General features: G+C 41.4%; 1 protein-coding gene across 4 annotated transcripts in view; it reads right to left on the reverse strand.

The window, feature by feature from the left end:
- TESC (tescalcin) overlaps positions 1-20,422 on the reverse strand; it is a 37,131-nt gene extending 16,709 nt beyond the window's left edge. For all 4 annotated transcript variants that reach the window (XM_020813595.3, XM_020813592.3, XM_072983269.2 and 1 more), the window contains exons 1-2: positions 18,911-20,422; positions 2,769-2,838 (exon numbers count right to left, since the gene is read on the reverse strand). In XM_020813595.3, the coding sequence (XP_020669254.3) occupies positions 2,769-2,838; positions 18,911-18,968 (128 nt within the window). In that variant the 5' untranslated portion in view covers positions 18,969-20,422. The remainder of the gene's footprint in view (positions 1-2,768; positions 2,839-18,910) is intronic.
- Between the last annotated feature and the right edge of the window lie 4,510 nt (positions 20,423-24,932).

Below are 24,932 nucleotides of genomic sequence, written 5' to 3' on the forward strand. Positions count from 1 at the left end.
GGTTGTTTTTTGTAGGCCCAGGGGCTTGCAGTGTTTGGTTTTTTTTTTTTTAATTCGGCCGGATTGGATTAACGGGGTTTCAATGCATTCCTATGGGAAATGGGAAATCATTTTACGAATTTTTCAACTTACAAACGCTGTTCCGGAATGGATTAAGTTTGTCAGTTGAGGGTTGACTGTAGGCTTGTTTTACAGCCACAGGGCCTGGGCATCTTGTAGTCACTGAGTTGGCCATGAACTCCTCTCTATACCAAAGTATTCAAGTCAAATGTGAGGCCAACAGCCAAAGCTTGGCTGAAACTGGGTCATGCAACAGGACAATGATACCAAGCACACTAGCAAATCAAGAACAGAATGGCTGAAAAATAAAAGAATCAAGGTGTTGCAATGACCCAGTCAAAGTCCAGACCTTAAGAGAGCTGCGCATAAACAAATGCTCACAAAACCTCAATAAAATGAAGCAACGTTGTAAAGAAGAGTGGGCCAAAATTCCTCCACAACGATGTGAGAGACTGATAAAGCCATATAGAAAATGATCAATTTATTGCTTCTAAATATGGTTCTATAAGCTATTGAATCATAAGGTGTACTTAGTTTTTCACACATGGCTTCTCCACTTTGGCTTTATCATGACATGCTGTAGTATGTCACGTGTATCAAATCTGCTAAGGACCAGATGACTATAAAAATCAAAATGTCCTGATATGTAAAACTAGAATTCAGAGGGAGTGTTTTCCTTTTCATATGACTATAGCTATGCCCAGAAAACAAGAATTTTGTTAGGGGTCTCTAGCCTGGCCTGCCTCACTGAACTTCCCCCATCAAACTGGTGTTTGCTGTCCTAGTCATTCGTTTCCTGGTGTATGTCTCAATTTTGTTCTTCTGCTGTGCTCTCTCTGCCTTTGCGTTCTTGATTTCCCCTTTTCTTTCTTCTTTCAGTAAACACTATCTTTACCATTATGACTAAGTCAAACTCCTGTTTGCTTTCCTTGTTTGCTTGCTCTGTTCACTCACTGCCTGAATTCAGAACTGTTTTATTTAAAAAATCAGCCTAGTCTTACATGGCATAAATAAAAGAACAGAATTTCAACCATTCAATGCATCAGTTTTTAACAAATCCTAACAAAATTTGAAATGTATACACAATTTAAAAGTAGCTACATCAGATTTTTGAATTTATTTAAATTATATTATTTATAAATGTACAAATGCAAGTGATTATCAATATTTCTATTTTGTAGTACGAACTACCAAGTAAATATAACAGTAATAGTAAAAATAAATTAAAAATAACAAAATAATAGTAATATTAATACTAGTAGTAATATTAATAGTAAGTAATATTAACACAGTAGTAACGGTGAGGAAATTGGGTTATGTAGTTCTTCCCAAGTCTCCTGCAGGTGGCTTTTATCTACTTGAAAAAGATCTGTTTTCACTCTGTGCTGAAATGAGACAGAACACCACATTCCATCTTAATTGCGTGTCAGCAGAAACTCATGAGAAAGCAGAAGTGGAGTTGAGAAAAGTTACATCTTGAGAGTGGGGTGACTAAGCAAAGAACTTTAATTTGATCGGATAATACCATGTTGCGGGACATTGATTCAAGATCTGGAAAAGGAGGAGAAGGCGAGATGCAGCTTACACATCTGCATGCTTGCCTGTCTGCTGGCGATGGATCACTGGAGACAAAAGCTTCACCATGATTGCTTAGCTTATAGAGGCAATTAAGCCATTTGGCAGAACTGGGCAACTTTTTATGTGTTTTCCTTTTATGTAGCTTTATGGGGTTTGCTTTTTATGTAGAGCTCACTTCGTTACTTGATGCTTTTGCATTGCTTTTAAAAATTCTTTTACTTCTAAAAATAATTTTTAATAATTTAACAATATTTTACCAAGGTGTGATCCTTGCGGAGAAAAGTGGTAGAGTGCTCAAAGAAAGTGCCTTGGCCAGAAGGCTAGGCTTGCTAATTTTGTTACTTGGGTGGTCTACCTAGTCTGGTTGGTGTGCTAGCCTCAGGGGAGTTTCTGCCCTGGGAAAAAGTGACAGCTGGCCCATAGTTGCTTTTTCACGCACCGCTAGGTTTCACCCAGCCTAGGGTTCAAAGGGTGGTGGAAGGTGGTGACTAAAATGGCTCCGCCTAGCAGAATCCCCCTTTAGTGGAGATTTACTTACAGCAACTACAGTACTAAGTTATAAAGCACAGATTCACTAGATGGATTCCTTCTTAAAATCATACATAATGAAAACACACTTGAATCACAGAGATGAAGAAAGTAATGAATAATGAATAAAATGAGGGGGAAAAGAAAAGTTTCTGAGAAAAGGAAAGGAGAGGATTTTACATTTTTAATCAATTTTGCATCCTAATTCCTCCTGTCATGTGGAATGCTTGGTTGCTGCAATACAGGTGGGAACCTCAACAACAACAACATGATTGTAATTCAGCTCAGGAGATGAAAGTGGAAGCAATTGCCACTCAGCTGTTACAGGAGAGACCTTGTAAAGTAAGATTTTGAGTTCTACTTATCAGTTGCTCAGGCTGTCTTCAGTACCTGTTTCCGGAGACAAGGGCTTGCTTTTACTAAGGCATTAATTGCTAATATGTTTTAATGCAACAGTCCAGTTTTGGTTCTCATTACTTAAAAGTGAAGCATGATTTACCTTGCAAACTACCAGAACTGGTCCGAGTCTACCAATGCAATGAAATATCCTAAATGCTTAGGATATGCTAAGGATTAAGACAAAAAGTTTACAAGGATCTTACCGGATAGTTGGTTGGTCCCCACTCAACTGCTTAAATCTTCGATGCAGGTTCTCAATTTGATCTGTAGTAACTTCCAAGAGAAAAGAGATAAGCCATTTGTCAATAAACTCAAACCACATCCCAGGATTTTTTTTAAAAAAATATTTTGGTGGTGATTTTTTTCATGGAAGATTGAAAAAGTTATTTTAATATTCCACAATTATCTTCTTATTGCTTCCTCAGCCTCAGTCCTGTTTCACTAGCATCAACTGGGAGAAAAATACTATCTCTTATGTATTATTATCTATTAATTGGGACCTCAGTAACGACATAATGCCTCCTTCTGGCAGGAACTGCCTGTCCTGCCCGTTCATCCCTGGTGGGATGTCTGAGGGCGTTGATCCAAGAGAGGCCAAAAGGGAGAGGACCTTCGCAGTGGTTGCACTTGGACTCTGGCATCAACTACCCCGGACACCCGCCAGGCTCCCTGACTTTCAAAACAATCTCTAAAAACCTGGTTGTTTAGGCAGACGTTTCCATTGTTGAAAACCCATTGCAAATGTCAGCCATTGAGTCAATCCTACCATCTTTTAAACAATGTTTAATGTGCAATTTTTAAATATGTAATTGTTTTATTTAATGATGATTATACAGTGGTGCCCCGCATAGCGACGATAATCCGTTCCAAAAAAAATCGTTGCTATGTGGATTCGTCGCTATGCGGGGCAAAAAAGCCCATAGGAACGCATTAAAACACGTTTAATGCATTCCTATGGGCAAAAAACTCACCATTCTGCGGAAATCCTCCATGCGGCTGCCATTTTCGCTGCCCGGTAAGCGAGGAAAGGGCACGAAAACACAGCGGGCAGCCATTTTCTTCACCTGGTGGCCATTTTGGAACGAAACAATGAGGACCATACTGGAGAGAATGGTCCATGTTTTCAAATGTCACTATACCAGTTCACAGACCATGGGAAACAAACAAGACAGCCATGAACACTGGAAGCACATATGATTTTTTAGGCATTACTGAAGTCTGGGGATCAGATTTATAACTGGACTGCAGTAATGGAAAGACATAACTTATTCAAAAGGCATAAACTAAACAAGAAGGGAGAATGAATAGCTTTATATGTAAAAGAGATGCTCAACTGTGAGCAGATAAATGATTCTGAGCATGGAAGGTTGAAGACCCTTTATGTGAGACATGTAGAGTGAAAACAATGGAAGGGGCGGTCTCCTACAAAACTGAGTGAACACTGGGATAATTCCCCTTTAGATCACATGACATCAAGATAAGTATAAATATATATAGTGCAGTTCAATGACCTGATATCTGCTACAATTCCAACTCTACTAAGAATGGAAGGTCCACCAAATTCTTCACTACCTTGCTGATTACTTCGTCTTCCAAGAGAAGGATCCAGCAATCCTGGATCCGGTTCTCACCAACAGGTTAATGTGGTAGAAGTAAAGGGAAACTTGGATGCAAATAACTACACTCTACTTCTTGGAGAGAGAAGGAAAAGCAGTACAATACACACTCCAGCCCTTTAAAAAATTGAAGTAAAAAAGCTGAAAGAGGTATTGGATAAGATCCTATGTTAAAAATAATGTATTTCACACTGAAATAAAATTGTTTGTTATTGAAGTGCTATAAGATTTTTTTTCCTTTTCTTTTACAAACATGGTGTGATGGATTAACATGGCTACTTTTTTGGAAATTGGTACCAAGGAAGGTTCTAGAACAAACAATTTGACATGGAAATCTGGGTTCAGGATCCTGCCTGGAAACCAAGTGGGCCAGAGGTGGCATGGCCACTCTTTAGATATTGCATATAACTTTAAAAAAAAACTATTACAGTCATTGTAAGTTGAATGCAACTTGGTGGTACATAACAAAGCTGAAAACCCAACAAGATTATGTCCTGTATTGCTATTAAGATTTTTACTATGGAGATGAAGGTGTCTATACAAAGCTGTGATCTTATTATCTGAAGGCTGCAACAGTCCTGAGTCAAGAATAGCTCACTAAATGTCAGAGCAGAGTTTCATCTTTAAAATGAAGCTGTGCAATGAAAACAGTCCATTCAAGATCAAGCCAAAACACACACACACAACTGTGCATTATGATAGGAATAAGTATGATAGGAATATATTCTCACAGTGAAAAATCTGTTGTCATCTCCAAGCTGTTTGTGAAGGCTGCTGCTAAGCTCAAAAGGCAGAGAGAAATTTGGCAGGGGTGACAGATGACTTCATACTCTCTGCTAATCTAAAAGTCCTGGCATTCCAAGTCTAAAAGTCCTGGTTTGACTACACCATTCTAACTATTTATGATGATGATCAAAGAACTTTGGGACAATGGTAGATATATGCATCTAAAATATAGGTACAACCCTTTTTGAATCCCCCCCCCCAGATCTTGAACCATCACTGTCCAAATGAGCTCCTGTGACACGTGAGATCATTCAAAATTGCCAACCACCAAAGCAGCCATGCCTGAATATATTCAAAAAAGATCCTTCCGTGTTGTTGCTCCTTATGCTCTGGAATTCTCTTCCTCTGTCCCTGCAAAGCATGGCATCGCTGCTGGGATTCAAGAGTGAAGGCAAAGTGCAATTGTTGGGGGGGGGGGGCTTTGGAAGCTAGGAAATGCTATTTCAACAGGTGGCATATATTTTTATATGTTGATATATATAAGATAAAGTTGTTTATGTTGATGCTTCGTTTTATCTGAGTATTATATTGTTGTCTATGATATGTGCATTGTTTTTGTGCTGTGTGTTGTTCTGGGTCTCCAGAGAGAAGAACAGCATATAAATGAAAATGTTATAAAAGAGAGATGAGAAGGGGGAAGGCACAGCAGGCACCTCTCACTGACTTCCTTCCTTTGCCTGCATAGTTTCACATCCTGCCTGGATTTTCAACCATCTGGTCTTCATCTACTCTGGGAGATGTGAGAAGACAAGCTAAAAGCTCCCTATTGCAAACTGTTTAATGTAAAAAAAAAGCAGCTTCATTAGTAAGGGTGCTATTTTAGATGTGAAGGTTAGTTATTTCAGTTGTACAAAGAATCAGAGGACTACAGCCCATAACAGTGATGTTCTGATGAAGATTTCCATGCTGCACAGTATGGAAAATATAACTGAAGTTTTGACATCTGGTGTTTGCCATTTGCTTTAGAAAGAAGAAAATATTTTTCTAACCCATATTACTGAACTTTTTAAAAAGCACATATAGACAGTTTCTGCCACACCTTAGGGAAGCAGAAAGAGAGATGCACCAGTCATCTGAATATCTGAATAATTTTTGTTGAGAGACGAAAAAGATTAAAATTACTAATTCTTGAATATTTTGCACCTATGTAGGTGGACATTAGCATGAAACAAGGAAGTCATGATTACTCCAGTTTTTGTCCTTCCAACCTTTCTAATAGAAAGCCTGGCTAGTGTAGTTTCAAATACGCAAAACGTGGCTGCATTGAGTGACAGCTCTTTATTAAATCACAGTGAAAGGCTTGTGTCTACATTTGCAGCAGAACATTTTGTCCTTTGAAAGGCTAAGAAACCTTTTAGTATGTTGGGTTGGATAATAACTTCATTAGATTACTGAAAAGTTACAACCAACATAAGCTTTCAGGACCTGCATTTGACAATGTTTTTTTTTGAACTGCTTGCTTCCTCTCAATTACTTTTGCCAGATGAGGAGTTATGGTAGGAATTTTGATTCTGTTGATTAATCATGCTATATTTTAGTTAGTACAACTATAAATCAAGCTGATTATAACAACTTCAGGAATAACTATTGCTTTCCTCTCTGAAGGGTTATGTCAGAACTGACTTGATGATAAATAATATGACTCTAATAGGGCTTTCAAGATAACTGAGATATGAGTTTTAACAGTTTTACCCATACTCCTGAATGTGTGGACATTCAAGAGTTTCCATGGCCAAATGGGAATTTGAACCCAGATTTCCTAATCTGTCACTCCATCTGCTACACCAGTTGAGTATCCTGTCAATCAGGGGTCTCAAACGCAATTTACCTGGGGGGCCGCTGTGAGGCTGGGCCACATCAAATTTTCTGCCAAGAGCCCGAGGAAGCTGCCCAGGAGTTTCCTTAGCCTGGCTGGGGCTCCAAGGAGGATGAGGAGGGGCATGCGAGCCCTCGTTGTTGGCCACGACCCCCTCTGGCTTCTTCTTCACTACCACCACCACCAGCAGCAGCAGGACAAAGAAGTGGAGAAGGGAGGGAGCGCTAGCGACCACCTCGCTGGGGGGGGGCGGGGGAAAGGAGGTCACAACATAAAATTTAAAAGGCACTGTCTTGGGAGAGAGTTAGCAAGCAAGGCAAGGCTTTTTTTGACTCTTGACAGCAGAGGACGCATAGGCGCTTCGGGGGGCAGGCAAGGTGGGGGCCGCAAACTATCATCCGGTGGGTCGCAAATGGCCCCAGGGCCACATGTTTGAGACCCCTGCTGTAAATGGTGCTTACTCAGTCAAGGCTACTATTATTATAAAAACTCAAGGAATGTGCTCACTTCAAGAGCCAGTGTCAAGTGCACATTTTTGGCCCTCAGTTTTGGCCTTTACTGCCAATAAGCCTATGAAAAAGATGGTGGCTAAGATTTATAATGCATTGTTAGAGATAAAAAACTAAAAACAACTCTCAAAGTTGGAAACAGATTTTGATAAGGAAATAGGTAACAACATGTACATGGAGAGAAAGAATTTTGAAATCCATGTTTGGCAAATAAAATAAAACTTGTATTTGTGAAGGCTTTCACGGCCAGGATCTAATAGTTGTTGTGGGTTTTTCGGGTTCTTTGGCCATGTTCTGAAGGTTGTTCTTGCTAATGGTTCGCCAGTCTCTGTGGCCGGCATCTTCAGAGGACAGGAGTAGCACTCTGTGCTCTGGTGCAGTTTGTTTGGGAGTTGGGTATTTATAGCTGTTGGATGAGCTTTTGTCCTTTTCAGGAGATGGATTATTATGGTAATCAATGTGTTTTTGTTGTGGGTGTATTGTTGTGATAAGGAGGAGAGATTATATGTCACTGTGATTGATGAGTGCTGTTAGCTGGTATTTTGTGTGTAGTGATCACCGGTCCTTGTGGTTGGGTAGAGTTAGTTAACCTTTTGCAGGCTGTATTTTTCAGTGCTGGGAGCCAAGCTTTGCTGAGTTTTAAACTTTCTTCTTTTTTGTTGAAACTCTGCTGGTGTTTGTGGATTTCAATGGCTACCCTATGCAGTCTAATGTAATGATTGCTAGTGTTGTCCAGTATTTCAGTATTTTGAAATAGAATTTCATGTCCAGCTTGTTTTAGGGCATGCTCAGCTACTGCCGATTTTTCCGGTTGTTTTAGTCTGCAGTGTCTCTCATGTTCTTTGATTCTGGTGTGGATGCTTCATTTTCTTTTATGCTGTGGGTGGTGGTTGGAGTTTTTGTGTAGATACCAGGTGGGTGGGTGGGTTTTCTGTAGACCTTGTGTCCCAATAGGAGGTCAGTTTTGCGTATGACCATAACATCTAAAATGGGAGTTGGCCCTCTATTTCTTTTTCCATGGTGAATTGCATATTTGGGTGGATGCTGTTGAGATGGTTTAGAAATTCTTCAATTTATGTTGAGTTGTATATTTTAATTAATACAATTCTAATATGTTTACATTCCTGCCAGCCCGTGAGCCTGATCCCTGATCCTGATCCTCTCACTTGCTGGTGCTGCTTCTGAGTCACAGTCCGCAGTGAGTGATGCAGCAGGAACAGCCCCTGCCCACCTTGCCTTCCGCACTTCTCCTTCTCTCCAAAATGTGGTGCCTAGAAGGAGAGGCAGCCAATGGAACGTGGCAACAGCAGCAGGTGGCCCAGTTCCAGCAGAGGCTCCACTGAGAACATCCTGCCCCAAACCTGGACTTGGCACGCCAAAAAACAGGAATAATTAGTATGAAACATTTGCCAGATGAAAGTACTTGGAGTCCTACACTCAACACATTTTGAAAGCCTCTACAGACATAGAGATGGAATTTTTAGCATTGGATTGGGCATGTTGTGAGAATGGTCGGATTCCAAAAGATCTCCTGTATGGAGAATTAGTGCAGGGAGAGACCACAGATGCGATACAAGGATATCTGCAAGCAGGATCTGAAGGCCTTAGGAATGGACCTCAACAGATGGGAAACCTTGACATCTGAGCATTCAGCCTGGAGGCAGGCATCATGGCCTCTGCCAATTTGAAGAGACTCTTGTTCAGCAGGCTGAGGCAAAGAGGCAGTCATGAAAGCAGCAAAATCAGGGAATTGGACGGGGTACAGATTGTATTGGTCTTCAGTGCGGAAGGGATTGTCACTCTCAAACTGGCTTTCTCAGCCACACTAGATGCTGTTCCAAGACCTCCATACAGAGCACGTTACCATAGTCTGTCGAGACTGAAGGATGCCTACTGCTAGAGACATCCCACCAACAGACAATGCACATTTACAGGATTCCTCAAAGGCAACAGGACCTGGGGGGTGCGGGAGATTAAGGTTCTTTTTTTTAAAAAAAAATCAAGAAGCCAACATAGGACAGACTCAAACGGATAAGGATCTGATTTCAAAAACACTCTGCAAATCATTTCAAAGTTCTGGCAAATTAAATTAAATTCAAACAGGCAAATAGAGAGTGAGAAAGGGAGAAGGAGTGAGTCTGGCCATTTTTGATATATCCTGGCTACATCTTTCCATGGAGAGAATATATGTGCAAGGAGCAAGGCCCTCAAGAGAGAAAAAAGTTTTTCTTCACAATATAAGAGAATAAAAATTATCTCCCCCATTATAACATATTAGGGAAATCTGACATTCCAGTACATATCATAAGGCATAAATATGGGCAGAATGTGGCCCTATCATTGCCTATAGCCCTTGCATCTCGGCCTAATTTCAAAAGTCTCTCAAGAATCCTCTGGCCATTCCCTACTAGCTGATAAGTGAAATGAATAGGAAAGAGTAAAACAAGATGAAGAAGGAAGAAGCAAAATCTATGAGAGAAAAGACACAAGAGTGTCAGAGAAAGAGAGAGAAAGAGATGGTGGAAACCGAGAAAGGTTTGCCTACTTTACGCTCTGGTCACATCGCCTGATAACTTCAGCCCCACCCACCACATGTGGTCCTTGACAACCAAAAAAAGATATAGCATGAATCGACAAGTGCAGACTACATCTTGAGAGGGAGAATTATATGTATCTCTTGTGTAATGGACACACCTTTTAATTTTGCGAATTTTAAACAGGTTCTTAAATCAACAGATTAGGAAGGCTGAAACTAAACATTAATCCTTTCTGCTTATCATTGTGTTCAGCTGATTTACAGCTTCCCTGCATACTTCTCTTACAAAATATGGACTAACCAAAAGTTGTCGCCTGATTCTTCGTTTGCTCATTTCTACCAGATTGTTTCCATTGCAGGAGGCATCAGTGGAATAAGAAACAGCACTATGTTACACAGATGCTTATGACATTTACTCTGTAATTCTCTTTCTGATGAATTCCTGCATGACTAGGATAAGTCAGACCTAGAAGGGAAGCCAGATTTCAGCTGAATATTGTGAAAAATAATGGAACCAATTACCTCCGGAGGTGGTGAACATTCCAATGCTGGAGGCGTTCAAGAGAAAATTTGGACAACCGTCTGGTTGGACAAAGATCTGCTTTGATTTGGATTCCTACATTGAGCAGAGGGTTGGTGTCGGTGACCTTATAGGCCCCTTCTAACTCGTTTATTCTATGATTCTCACCATTTCTTAATTAGATTAGAAGGTTTGGTAGAGTCATCAAATCTCCTTCTACCAGAGCAGATGATCTTCCAACATGATGCACAATTTTATTATATTGAAAGCCCTAATACAGAGGTAATCACCATCATCATCTTAGAACTGCAGAATTGGAAATCCAGCCCCTGTCAAGGAGGCATAGTGGGGAATCATACTCTTAATCTCTAGCTCCACGGCCCAGTGCCTAAACCACTGAGCTATCCAGCAGTTCTCACTGGGCTATCCAGCAGTATACCAACAGCTACAGCAACTATCTTGCTTTAATTGATGTTTCATTAGCTTTTATTTTCTTCACTGACAGATACTGAGCATCAAAATAAATTTCTTTAGGTTGTTGATTGAATTGCACTTACAGTTAGGGTAAGGATGGGTCAGTGAGGTTTCTGTTGGACTCTGTTTTGTTAAGCAGAGATGTAAAAAGAAGCATACAAAAGAAACCAATAGGAGTTTTTGTTAGTTTCTTTTAAATCTAATTTCATGTCCATTACATTGTTCCAGTCACAAGTATAAACTCCGCACACAATGCAAGTGTGTCTTGAATTCATTCTGGTATGTCAATGTCATGGAATTTCTGTTGTCTACTGAGGCTCGGCTTAAAAGAATGCTGACCAGACTACGGGGAACAAGAGCTGAAGATTAACTATGATTTTTAAAATGCAGTCTTCAGTAATGGTGGACATATGCACAAATAAACAATGTACTAATTGTTTACAATCCCATTCTTTGAATACTTCAGTATATAATTCAAAGCCTCCTTATCCTGGAAGGCACATCTTAATGCAGCTTTTAGTGGCCAACTAATAGTTCCTGGACTTAAAATATTTCAGGGCAAACCAATAACACAACTTTTGTATGGGTCTGAAATCTGAGGATGGAATGAGGTGGTACCTGCCCAGCTGGAAACCAGCCAGAATAACTTTCTATAGCAAATTCTGAATCATGGGATCCATCCTTAAAGATGAAAGCAGGTCTCCAATTTCTAACACGGTTGAAATGTTTTAAGACATTTGCTTAGTTGAAGCCTTTTGTGAAACCATACAAGAAGGACATTGGACAGTTTGTTGACAATTTTATGTCTCCAGGAGTGGAATGCACTAATTACGCGCTGGCAGACGCAATCTCTTATGTCAGCTATAAATTATTTGCTTGTCTTTTGAAATTAGAAAGGTATCTAGCTAAATTGTATGGTTAGGGCTAGGGCGTCCGGAAAGGGGAATTTGGAGCAGTCTAGTTCGTGCTGGCGTGGTGGCGCTGCGGGCTAAACCGCAGAAGCCTGTGCTGCAGGGTCAGAAGACCAAGCAGTTGTAAGATCGAATCCACGTGACGGAATGAGCGCCCGTCACTTGTCCCAGCTCCCGCCAACCTAGCAGTTTGAAAGCATGCAAATGTGAGTAGATAAATAGGGACCACCTCGGTGGAAAGGTAACAGTGTTCCATGTCTAAGTCGCACTGGCCATGTGACCATGGAAGATTGTCTTCGGACAAAACGCTGGCTCTATGGCATGGAAACGGGGATGAGCACCGCCCCCTAGAGTCGAACACAACTGGACAAAAATTTACCTAGTTCATGCTTAAAAGATTCTCATCTTCAATTGAGCAATCCTTCCATTCACACTGATGATGTTAGTCTACTTCTAGGCAGGACTTTGGATTGTTGGTTTACTCATGACCAAGGTTTACCAGAGCTGAATCAAAATTAAAAGTTGCCATTTCAATGATGCCTTGGTGTGACTGAGAAAGGCATCATTGAAATGGCACTACAGCAGATATCCTAACCAACCCTCTTCTGAAAGACCACTTCCAGAATTTGAGAAGCAAATGGGTGACTGTTAATCTATCCAGCACTAAGCAGTCATAAGAGCTACCAGGTAATATGCAGGTCTGGTGACATGTGTAACCAGGTTTAGGATATTTTGTCCTGAACTTTTTCTAAACGGTTGTAGTAAAAAAGATCAGCATTCTATTTTATAAAATAGCTACAAGTTAGCAACTTGTTGTTGTTGTTTAGTCGTTTAGTTGTGTCCAACTCTTCATAACCCCATGGGCCAGAGCACCCCAGGTCCTCCTGTCTTCCACTGCCTCCCGGAGTTGGGTTAAATTCATGTTGGTTGCTCCAACCATCTCGTCCTCTGTCATCCTCTTCTCCTCTTGCCTTCACACTTTCCTAACATCAGCGTCTTCTCCAGGGAGTCTCTCATGAGATGGTCAAAGGATTGGAGCCTCAGCTTCAGGATCTGTCCTTCCAGTGAGCACTCAGGGTTGATTTCCTTTAGCACCACAATTCAAAAGCATCAATTTTTCGACGGTCAGCTTTCTTTGGGATTGGGATGTAGACTGATCTTTTCCAGTCCTCTGGCCACTGTTGAGTTTTGCAAACTTGCTGGCATATTGAATGTAGCACTTTGACAGTGTCATCTTTTAAGATTTTAAATAGTTCAACTGGAATGCCATCACCTCCACTGGCCTTGTTGTTAGCCATGCTTTCTAAGGCCCACTTGACTTCACTCTCCAGGATGTCTGGCTCAAGGTCAGCAACCACATTATCTGGGTGGTCCGGGATATCCAAATCTTTCTGATATAATTCCTCTGTGCATTCTTGCCACCTCTTCTTGATGTCTTCTGCTTCTATGCTGTCCCTCCCATTTTTGTCCTTTATCATGTTCATTTTTGCACAAAATGTTCCTTTAATATCTTCAATTTTCTTGAACAGATCTCTGGTTTTTCCTTTTCTATTATTTTCCTCTATTTCTTTGCATTGTTCATTTAAGAAGGCCCTCTTGTCTCTCCTTGCTATTCTTTGGAAGTCTGCATTCAGTTTTCTGTAACTTTCCCTGTCTCCCTTGCATTTTGTTTTCCTTCTCTTCTCTGCTATTTGTAAGGCCTCGTCCTCCGCTATTCCTCAGTAGAATGTTGGATGCCTTGCAACCTGAGGGTACCATCTTCCAGCGTCATATCTTTTAGCCTTTTGTTTCTGGTCATGGGGTTTTCTTGGCATAGATACTGGAGTGGCTTGCCAAAGCCTTCTCCAGGTGGATTGCGTTTAGTCGGAACTCTCCACTATGACCTGTCCATCTTGGGTGGCCCTGCACGGCATAGCCCATAGCTTCTTTGAGTTACTCAAGCCCTTTCGCCATGGCAAGGCAGCAATCCATGAAGTTAGCTAGTAGTCATAACTATTTATAACATAAGTACCTAATGTCCTTATACAAACAGTGCTACAACATCAACAGTTACAGTTAACTTAAAGTTTGGGGAAAGGGGATGTTCACGGAGTTTGGCCAAAAGAAGCACTGTGGCCAAAAAAATGCAGATTCCTTTAGCCTGGAAAAGGGGAATACTGAGTGCTCTCTGAAAACGCCATGGTGGAAGAATTAAAGGCTTGGTTTCCTTCTATTTGCATTTCTCATGAGTTGTGCTTAGGAGGCACCCAAACTAACAAAAGAGACAACGCCTTTGCCTCCAAAGTTCTCCGCCCTTTTAGTGAAATCAAACTCCAAGCACTGATTAGTCAGGTATTCGAAAGCTAGGGGGAAAACACATTTATTCAAACATTTGGTGAGGGGGGCTTCTAACAGGCAGACTGCCTGAGAAACTGCTGAACAGTTAGAAGGGTGCTCAGTCCCTGGAGTATTGAATGGCAGGTAAAAACCAAGCTATCATGAAGTCTGTGGCTAAGATTATGAAAACAATCTAACAGATTGCTTTTCCTAAATCAGTGTATGCTTTAATGATTTTGTTATTACTTTGTTCTTATTGTTGTACTGTTTTAAGCTGGGTGTCTGTGACCACATAATAAAGAGAGAGAGAAAATGAGAAATACATACTTCAGGCGACTGTCACCAGACAGACAATACAAAAATCAATTTACCTACATAACTGGAAGTAGTAGATGGAGAAACTGTACTCTTTCTGCCACTATGGTGGAGATGGCATTTAAGGAGGAGAGCAAGGCAGGAGAGGAGGACTGTGTGGGTGGGGACTGGGATTTTTGGACTGGGAGGCATTCGAAGCCCAGGAAGTACTGCCATTGCTAGAGATTAGTCATGAGGACGAATATAAAAACAAATTAGGATATTCAACAAATATCCCTGATTCATCAGATATTCATTGCTTCATATTCTTGGAGTCCAGAGAATGAATATGAAGCAACGAATATAACCCTTTTATATTCATCCCTTCTTTCCCTACCTGCTTATGCCCCCCCCCGTGGATCAGCTGTTCCCCAGAGGCATAAGCAGAGAGGAATTTTCCCTTTGGCGGCTTGCTAAAGTCTGCCAGAAGGGAAACCCACCCCCTGGGTTGGGGGATGGCTTGGATCGGGCTCCCCCCCTTTCTATCCTCTGCAGCATAGGAAGAGGGGGAAAGGGATCAAAGCGATCCCCCAGCTCCGCTGCCTTTGCGGCATCGCGTTAAGCTGGGGGGGATTGCTTTGATCCCTTTCCCCCTCTCTTATGCTGATGGGGGCCCAATTTGTGGGTGAATAACTCAGATGTCCGATAACCAGTCATCACCAAACTCAGCAGGCTTGATAGGAAAAGACATAGAAAGCTTCTATGTGATTTAGGATTCTCTAAGTACCTGGGGGAACTTTCCTTGGGGTGTCCCACTGCTCACCATTTAACTCAGGGGTCCGGAACCCAATGTTCACCAAATTTGTAGAAAACTGTCTGAGGAAGCTTATCTGCAAATTTGGTTTCTCTAGGTGCTTGGCGGCCAGTTTTATAGCATTTTAAAGTGAAAACAAATTGATGAATTGATTCATCAGTTCATCAGAGAATATTCATAAATTCATATTCATTGATTTGTCCACCTTGACGAATCATGAATCATAACTAATCACCATTTTTAAAACATTCATCCCCATCTCTACCGGAGATGTCCAGAACTGGCTGGGAGACCATAAATGGTTAAACATTCTTTCTGCCTATTAGGCTCTGTAAAGGGTGCCTTTACAGAATGATTTCCAATAGCCTATGTTTTCAGACAAAGGTGCATTTTATCTCTATCTGTTCAATCTATGACCATACAAAAAGCTAGATTAAGTTCAGGGAAAGCAGAATTGAAAACTGGTTGGAAGTCATTTAAGAAATACAGATGACACTATGTTACTTGCAGAAAGCAATGAAATGAATAGTTACGAAGGTGTAAGAAGAACTGTGAAAGCAGGATTTTGCAATTCAATATTATTACAAAAACCAGGGCTACAGAATAATTGTATAACTTCATTGTTGACAATGAAGAAGTTAGAAGATTGGGATTTAGAACAGTGTGGGACTGGTGACACTGCCCACTAGAGTGGGCTCTCCACCTTCCTGATAGTCAGGGTGAAATTCCCAACTTGCAGTCACCTGTGGACTGGGGCATTGGCAGCGGAGACACAGACAATGCCCTTGAGGCCACAGGTGTAGCTATGGTGGAGATGGAATATAAGTAGGAGAGTGAGGCAGGAGAGATGGACTGTTGGGTTGACACTGTGGACTGGGAGGCATTCAAAGATGCCGGAGATGTCAACAGCTGGGAGACCATCTACCACTGTGATCGCAACACTGCATGCTGGGTTGAGCTGCTGACTCCACTTGAAGAGGCCGCCTGTGTTCGCCAAGACAAGGCCAGGCAATGGGAAGTTCAGAGGCTCAAGAACCAGAGACAGGCACAATGTTGGCAGAGAAAGCAGTGGAAGTCTCCTGGTCAGCATACCCGCAGCCAGCCAGATACTATACAGTGGTGCCCCGCATAGTGACGTTAATCCGTTCCAGGATTAACGTCGCTATCCAGAAACATCGCTATACGGAAAAGAAAACCCCATAGGAATGCATTAAACTCCGTTTAATGTGTTCCTAAGGGGGGAAAACTCACCGGTAAGTGAAGATTCCCCATCCGGCTGCCATTTTCGCCGCCTCGGTAAGCGAGGGCAGGGCGCGAAAATGCTGCGGGCGGCCATTTTCTGCACCCAGCAGCCATTTTGGAACCGCTGATCAGCTGTTTCCCTAACATCGCAATGCGAAGATCAGTAAGCGAAACGCTTACCAATCATCGCAATGCAATGTTTTGCCACCTAAAACATCACAATGTGATCGCAAAAAATGCATCACTATGCGGATTCGTTGTTAAACGGTGCGCTCGTTACGCGAGGCACCACTGTATATGGCTATATTCAGTTGATAACCATAATCTTCTTGTTGCTCTAATTTATGTAACCACGACTTTCAATCTGTACTCTTCCCATACTTCCCCCTTCTGCACCACACTACTCTGGAGAGCCTAACCAGGTCTGAGTTGAGTTTGGCTGTACCTCTTCAGAGGACTACCACATTTATGGAGTAGCCACTGCAGAAGGAGACTATGGCGGCATAGAGGGGGAAAATGCCTATGCTACTCCCAGGGACAGTGAGTGAAGGCAACTCCCTGGCACCCTAAAGTTTCTACATTTTATTGTTTGGTCCTGTTGGCCCTTTAAGAAATTTCATTGCTCTAATAAAGAACCTGTTTCTGCAACTACTTGTTGTGTCATTATGGATGAGATGTAGGGGGAGCTCACAGACAGCTATAAAGGAACTAGAAAAGATTCTCAAGTGTCACACTTGTTACTTTGTACAAATGTGAAAACTATCTAGAAAAACAACAAATCATATGAAGCATAATGTTGGAATAGAACTTGACAGATACCATTCAACCAGAAATTAAAAGAAGTGGATGCTAGTACCTCCGGTGAATTTCTATAGCTGAGCAGGGGTTCAATCTGGACCTTCTGAGTCCTAGTCTGTCACTCTATCCACTGCATCACATTGGATGACAAAAAGAAAAAAAGAAAAAAAAACACTAAACTGGGACTATCATACTTTCGGCATAGCCTGAGAAGATAATACTCTGGAAAAGACAATAATGCTGCTTAAAGTTGGAAGTAGGAGGAAAATAGGAAGACCAATTACAAAAAAGGATCGATCTTTCCTGTTGGCTGAAATCCTATTACCTTGTGTAATAAATCATAACTAGTTCCATTGATTTCATTGAATCAATGGAACTTATGGAAGAGTTGACTCAACAAATCCTCACTCACACAGTGGGCTTATTCTAGTTGTAACTTACTACAGTGGACCCTCGATTTACAGACGGCTCGACTTGCAGACTTTTCGAGTTACAGACTTCTGTGGCTCCAAAATTTAGGTTCGACTTGCAGACCAGAAAAAAAGGAACAAAAATGGAACAAAAACGGCCGGTTATGGGATTAATCGGTTTTCAATGCATTGTAGGTCAATAGAGCCTCAACCTACAGACTTTTCGACCTGCAGCCACCGTTCCAATACGGATTAATTCTGTAAGTAGAGGGTCCACTGTACAGGATTTCAGCCAATATGAGCTTAAATTTGCAAGATCTGAGCAGAGCTGTTAATGACAGGGCTTCTTTAAGTTGCTAATTCATAGAATTCACCATGAATTGGAAAAGAGCTGATGAAAATTAAGTTTATAGCCCTAATCTTGTTGCTGTAATTTATTTAACTACTGCTTTTCAAACTGTACACCAAGAAAATCTTTAGAGAAGTGCTTGTTGATCCACATGATCAACAACCTCGCAGGAGAGGTTCTGAGAAACAGCTGATATTAATAGCTGACAATGTAGATAGTCCATAAACACAGCTTGATCAATTTAATAAAGGCAACTTAAATGGAAAAAGGGGTGACAGCTTTCTGTGGTCTCTAAATGAGCCCAGTCATCGTTGGGCTGCTTTGGGGTCATCATCCCCTCTCAGGATACCCTTTTTAAGGATCTTCTGTAACTGGAAATGTCGGAGCTTCCAAAGTCTCCTCATATTTTCCTGTTGTGTCTGGATTGTTCCAATTTGGCACAAGGACTGGCACAGGCAATGAGTTTGCAGGACAGAGACATCAGACATGAGGATATCTGCCTTTGCACACTTCCTATAAACCTCCTGGAAGTCAGAACCGCAAGACTGCAGACAGAGGAGGTCCTGCAACTTAGAGGTCTTGTTGGCAAACTTCCTTTTGCCTAACTGTGAGGTATCTGTGGAATGTTATCATTGCTGGTGCATGTGAGCACATTGATAGTGTTTCAAAAGCATGAATACATTGCAGAAAGATTTTAAAAAGACACTCACAGGGAGGGCTGGGGAGGAATTATTCAACCTATTAAGCCACATTCTTCTGATAAGGATCAGCCACCCTTTGGAGAGATGTATTTGATGCCCAAGAGAGAAAGAGAAGGTGGTTCTTTTAGCAAATAATTTTTGTGTCACCTTTGCAAATAAAGAAAAGGCCAGTATCAAAAGATGATGTGAAAATAAAGACAGTACAGGAGTAACAGGAAAGAGGCAATGAAGGAGATGAGCTCTATGTACTTACAGCCGGTTTTATCCGCAAGCTCCTGGGTCTCCTGTGACATTGAGTGGGAAGAACCCATCGTTCTGCAAACGTGGGCGCAGCTTCAGCAAAAAAGAAAAATCCAATTTCACTCCAAATCAGGGCTCAGGTGGAAAGATGGTAGACAGTGGAAAGAAAAAGGACTTGTACATATGAGGGAGCTAGACCTTGGAAACAGATCTGTGCTACTGAAGCAGAGATGGTTGTGCAGAGGCTGAGTTTAAATCTTGAGGAAGCATGAGCCACTAATTATAATACAGAGAGAGGGAGTGAAGAAAGGCTCCCTCAGGGTCCAAGAACCCTTCTAATTTGCAGACATAGTTTACTGAGGAAGCAATATGGATTGTCAGTAATCAGAAATCAGTAATCAGAAAGAAACAAAAATAATACATGAGTATACTGTTGTCTATTTGTCCCACAGAACGTCATCTCCCAGGGGGAGGGGAGCAGCATAGTAACATAAAAAACACCAAACTGCACTGAAAGTTGGAAAGGAATTGAGTATGTTTGTTTAGTTTAGGCTTAAGCATTGCTATCTATTCTCATTGGCTGCATTAAAGTATCATTGATTTTCACACACACACACACACACACACAGAGAGAGAGAGAGAGAGAGAGAGAGAGAGAGCGCTTTTCTGTGGAATAAAGAGTGATAAAGAGTTTGGAGAATCTGAAGTAGTCTGACACAAGTTTTTGTGTCCTTCCGTTTCTGATGTCAGATTTCTAGCCTAGAGATTGTTCTTTCTGGTCTGTGTATATAGAATGCAAAGTGCACTGCTGATGGAGAATGGCATGCCTGTCCTAGAGGAGATGTACTGTAAGAAAGTTTTGACCTTTGTGACATTTTGAACTGGCCAAGCTGGTTAGGGCTGATTGGAGTTGTAGACCAGAATATCCTGGAGGGAAACGTTTCCCTACCACGGCTATACTGAGCAGTGACTCCAACACCCCATCCCCCTATTGTCTGTATTCTACCGTACACGATTGCCATCCTCTCTAACTGAAGCCTGAAGGAGGGAGATCTTCATTCGCAGGGAGGTGCTCTGTGAAGAGAACATACCGCGCCCAGCTGTACAGTTGATTTACAACCTGTTTGACTTTGGGCAAGATGACAGAACCAACATAAAACAAATTGTGCAGATTATCTGGAAAAGTACAGTAAGATGCACCAGAGGACGGAAAGTTCTCCAGGCATTATGGGATGTCATGGTTAACAGACTAGGATAAATTTGACAAATGGCAGATTCTCTCCAAGTCAAAACTGTATTGTTCTTCGCATGGTGTGCCACTTGCCTGACATGGACCAATGAAGTCGGTCTGACCACTTGGTCAGAGTGGGGAAACATTGGCTGTCCGGATGTTCACAATGTACATTGAACAAAAGCAGAAGGCACTGTCTACTCCTCTGCCAGACAGCAAAAAGTCTTGGACCAGTCTTCCAGCTGGAAGGGTGCTGCTTTCTCTCAACTCAGAAAGGCATCTCATTGCCATCACCACCCACAAAAACAAAAGCCCAGCTACAGAGAAATCACCAATTATCAGGAGGCCATTTAAAAGCAACCTGTAGCCATGGATGGAGCATTAGCCAAATATCCTGGGAAAGTTGAAGGCAGAAGGAAAAGAGGCAGATCAAATATGAAACGGTTTGATTCCACAGGCTTGAGTTTACAAGAGCTCAACAGGGCTTTTTGGAGGATTGACACCCTCATTCATAGGGTGATCATAAGGTAACCTTGACAGCATATAGCAACAACAACATTGATCAAGCATCTGAAGGGACAGGAAGCTCTAAAACTACATATAGTGAAACCATTCATCCCTATGCTTTTTTAAAAATTCACTGTTAGTTGATGAATACAACTGAAACAATTACTTTTAGAACATTCAAAATTTTGAACAGAGCCAGGGAATTTTTTTCTTTTGAACATCAGATACCCCCCCCGCCCCCTACAAATGCTTCATCACAATCTGCTTCTAGCCTCTCTTTCCTGAACATGTGGCCGGCATGGGGCTAAAAGCTGCTTTGCACAGAACAATAATTTTGCCCTTTTGGTCTTCAAGCTGTAAGCTTCTGATTTTTAAAAATTATTATTTCTTTACTGCATGGGGTAGCAAAGATGGAAAAGGTTTATATTAGCAATATATTAATGTTAGTAAATGCAACAGAGATTTTTAGGCAAGATTACCCTTTGATAAAGAAGTCTGAAATCACATTGAAGAAGTGACATTGAGTCCACCCATGACATATTGTACGTAGGTAAGAACTACAGGAAGATATTCTAAATCTAATTCTAATTTTAATGACTTCTTAAAGGACACTAGATTCATCTGTAAATTCAGAAAGCTATATTTATTTCTGTGAACAGTGACTAGTTCTTAAAAGGGACCATGAAGTGATAGACAGATTTTTAATGATCCTGACAAGTCTCTTTCAGGATCATTGACAACAACAGATTACGAAACAGGGAAGTGCCCGTAGGAAGGCAAGAACTGTTTTGAGACAGTCTAGATTTTGTTTGTTTCCTTCCCACCAGAAAGAGCTACATTATTGTGTGCAACAGAGAAACAAACAAACACCAAGGAATCACTTGGACCATGGGGCTTCTCCAGACATGTCACTTGACCTAGATCACCCAATATTATCTCAGTTCCTGTCTTTATGCTGATTATATGGGTTATTTTGCACTTCTAACCCAAATTCCTGTCATTTTACCTACCCCCCATGAAACTGAATTGAAACCTTTTATACATCAGAACATGTGGGTTTTACTGTTGTTGTTCTTTAGTCGTTATTGTGACCCCATGGACCACAGCACGCCAGGCCCTCTTGTCTTCCACTGCCTCCCGGAGTTGAGTCAAAGTCATGTTGGCTACGTAGTGTAGCCAGTGGCAAAGAATCTTGGGAGTTGTGCTTCAACAGGAAAGCCATAATTTTGCCCACCCTTGAATACCTTGGTCTACCCTAATTTATATCCTTCAATAGCTGTATTCCAGTCATGGAAATCATCCACTAAGTTTCAGTTTTTCCTAGCAAGTCATATTTACTCTCCTGAACTAAAATTTCCGGGGGTTTTTTGTTTGTTTGTTTCCCAGCATTTGTATATAGACACTGGAGATTGTGTGATTTGTGGCCTGCTTTTCTTTGTCATGAATGTTATTGATGTTAGTTATTACCGACTCCCATTAGAACTGTTTGGTTCATTCCATCTAGCTTTACCTCTGTGCTTGGTTCTCCCTCCCCCTTCCAGTTCATTCTGAAGCCCACTTTATGAAGTTCCTCACACTGTGGTGAAACACATTCTTCCCAGTCCTTGTGAAGTGTAATCCATCTCTTGCTAGCAGTCCATCTTCGAGGAAGCTTTGCCTGTGATCTCAAAAATCAAATCTCTCAAGTCGATACCACCTTCATAGCCAGTAATTCACCCAGAGAATTTCCCTTTCTATTCCTCTTCCAAGTACTGGTAAGATGAATGAGAAACCTATCTGGGCCCCAAAGGCCTTGGGTTTATTTCCCAGAGCTTCAAAATCTGATATGATCTCTTTGAAGTTGTGGCTATGTTGTTTGTTCCCACATGGATGACAAGAAAGGGATATTTATTTGTGGGTTTTATGACTGGTACCCAGTTTCCCCGAAAATAAGACCTAACCTGAAAAATAAGGCCTAGTATTTTGGCCCCCAAAATAAGCCCCAGTCAAGAGAATCCCCTCCCACCACCATTGTGCAGCAATTAGAAGATGACATGTCAAATAAAACATCCCCTGAAAATAAGCCGTAATGCATTTTTAGAGCAACAATTAATATAAGACCTTGTCTTATTTTTGGGGAAACACAGTAACAATCCTTCTGTCACAATCCTACTCTGTTCTCCAGGAGACAGCATACATGGTGGGTCCATGGATTTTCCCGACATACCTCAATTTCAATCCCATGTGGTAGGGAGTCTCCTCTTCCTCTTTTTGTAGTGTGTGGGTTCAGTGCCTCTGCTTCACTGAGTTTTTGTCCCTCTCATGTACTCCTGTGAGGGCTGTGATGAAATGTATTTTTCTAATTAGAGATGGGTTATGTAGTCATGTTTTAACCATAGAGAAATCCATTTTGAGTCTGACACAGGCTAAGTTCTGGAAAATTACTAGTAGTTATTTTCAGCTTCATGTCGCCAAGCTTATCGCTGCAGCTGGAGAGAAAAACACAGCAGAGTCAAAATATTTCTAACCTGGATTATAAACAATTCTTTGTGGTTGGTGAGAAAGTAGGGTGTACCCTATGTTAATTCCTTCCTTCGTGATTGGTCGAGTATGTCAGGAAGGGGCAGGTTGGAGAGATTTACAAGAGGGTGGAAAAAGGGACTCTTGTGAGAGGGAGGAGAAGAAGAGAGTTTTGGGTATCCGAAAACATGGCGCTGAATATCTTTGATCCAGACGAAGGGACCTGATTTAACAATATGGACTGTGTAAGAATATAGTTTATTTTCCTTAGTTTATAGTTTAGATTTTGTTTTGTTCAATAGTTAAGTTTTATAGAAGGTGCTGAACGTTATGCTGATATTTAGAAATGAAATTGTAGAGAAATGTCTTCTTTGTTCACTTAAATAAACTCATGTTGTTTAATAATTGGCCTTCTAGTCCTTTGAACAGAACAGTTTCCCTATAGATAATGAATTTGGCCTTACGTTACCAAGATTGAGTCATTGAACAGTAAAGATACAATATTAAGTGGTTTCTTTTTAGTTAAATCGAAACAGACTTAAATACGGGTTGTCCAAAAAGTTCATGTCCCGGAATTGGTGTTGACTCAAGCAGTTAACTTCAATCGGGAGTGAGGGAAGCCTGGATTTTCCTGTTTCGTGGTTTTTGATCTCATTTATGAGACCAATTACTGACAAGGGCTACTCTTTGACTTTGTCTGTTTGCTGTCTCCCAGTCTCCTCATCAAGAATCTGAAAGCAGTTTTGCAGTTCCACCAGTGAAGATAGTCTTCTCCTTCTTTTGTTCCTAACTGACTCTTTTCCATGGTGCTTCCTCCACAATATTTGCTCTCTCCTCTGCATTCTTCTCCTCTACCTTCCCTCATTGTTCTTCCACTTCCAGGGCCTCCGTTGATTGCTGCTCCTCCTCAAGAGTTCTGTCAATATATACTTCACATTCCCTTATACAGTGGTGCCTCAACTTACGAAATTAATCCGTTCTGGAATGATGGTCGTAACTGGAAATGGTTGTAAGCCGAAGCACCATTTCCCATAGGAATGCATTGAAACCCCATTAATCCATTCCGGCCGGAAAAAAAAAAATCACAAAAAACCCCAACAACAACAAACCACTGCAAGCCCCATCAGAACATGCCTGTAGCCGGGGGAAAATCACAAATAATCAAACACACAGAGCAAGCCCCATCGGAACGTGCTGGGGCTGGAAAAAGAAAATCAACAAAAATTTTAAAAAAAATGCAAGCCCCATTGGAACATGCTGGGGCTGAAGAAAAAACCCAAACTACCCCCCAAACAAAGCAAGCCCCATCAGAACGCGCTGGGGCTGGAAAAAAATCACAAAAATCCCAACAACACAGCAAGCCCCATCAGAATGTGCTGGGGCTGGAAAAAAATCACAAAAAATCTACACAACAACACAGCAAGCCTCATTGGAACACACAGGGACTGGGGGAAAAAAAAACCACACACAAAAAAACAAACAGAGCAGGCTCCATCAGAATGCACTGCGCCCCCCCCAAAAAATCACCAAAAAACAAAAAATCAATGCAAGCCCCATGGGAATGCACTGGGGACAGGGAAAAAATCACACACAAAAAACCCACAAACAGAGCAAGCGCCATCGGAACGTGCTGGGGCTGGGGAAAAAATAATCAGAAAACAAACAAACAAAAAAACTCTGCAAGCCCCAACGGAACGTGCTGGGGCCAGGGGAAAAAAAACAACAGAGCAAGTCCCATCGGAGCATGCTGGGGCTGAAAAAAAATCACAAAAAAACACACACAGAAAAAGACAGCAAG

Source organism: Pogona vitticeps, chromosome 14, assembly GCF_051106095.1.
Source record: "Pogona vitticeps strain Pit_001003342236 chromosome 14, PviZW2.1, whole genome shotgun sequence".
Taxonomy (NCBI): Eukaryota; Metazoa; Chordata; class Lepidosauria; order Squamata; family Agamidae; genus Pogona; species Pogona vitticeps.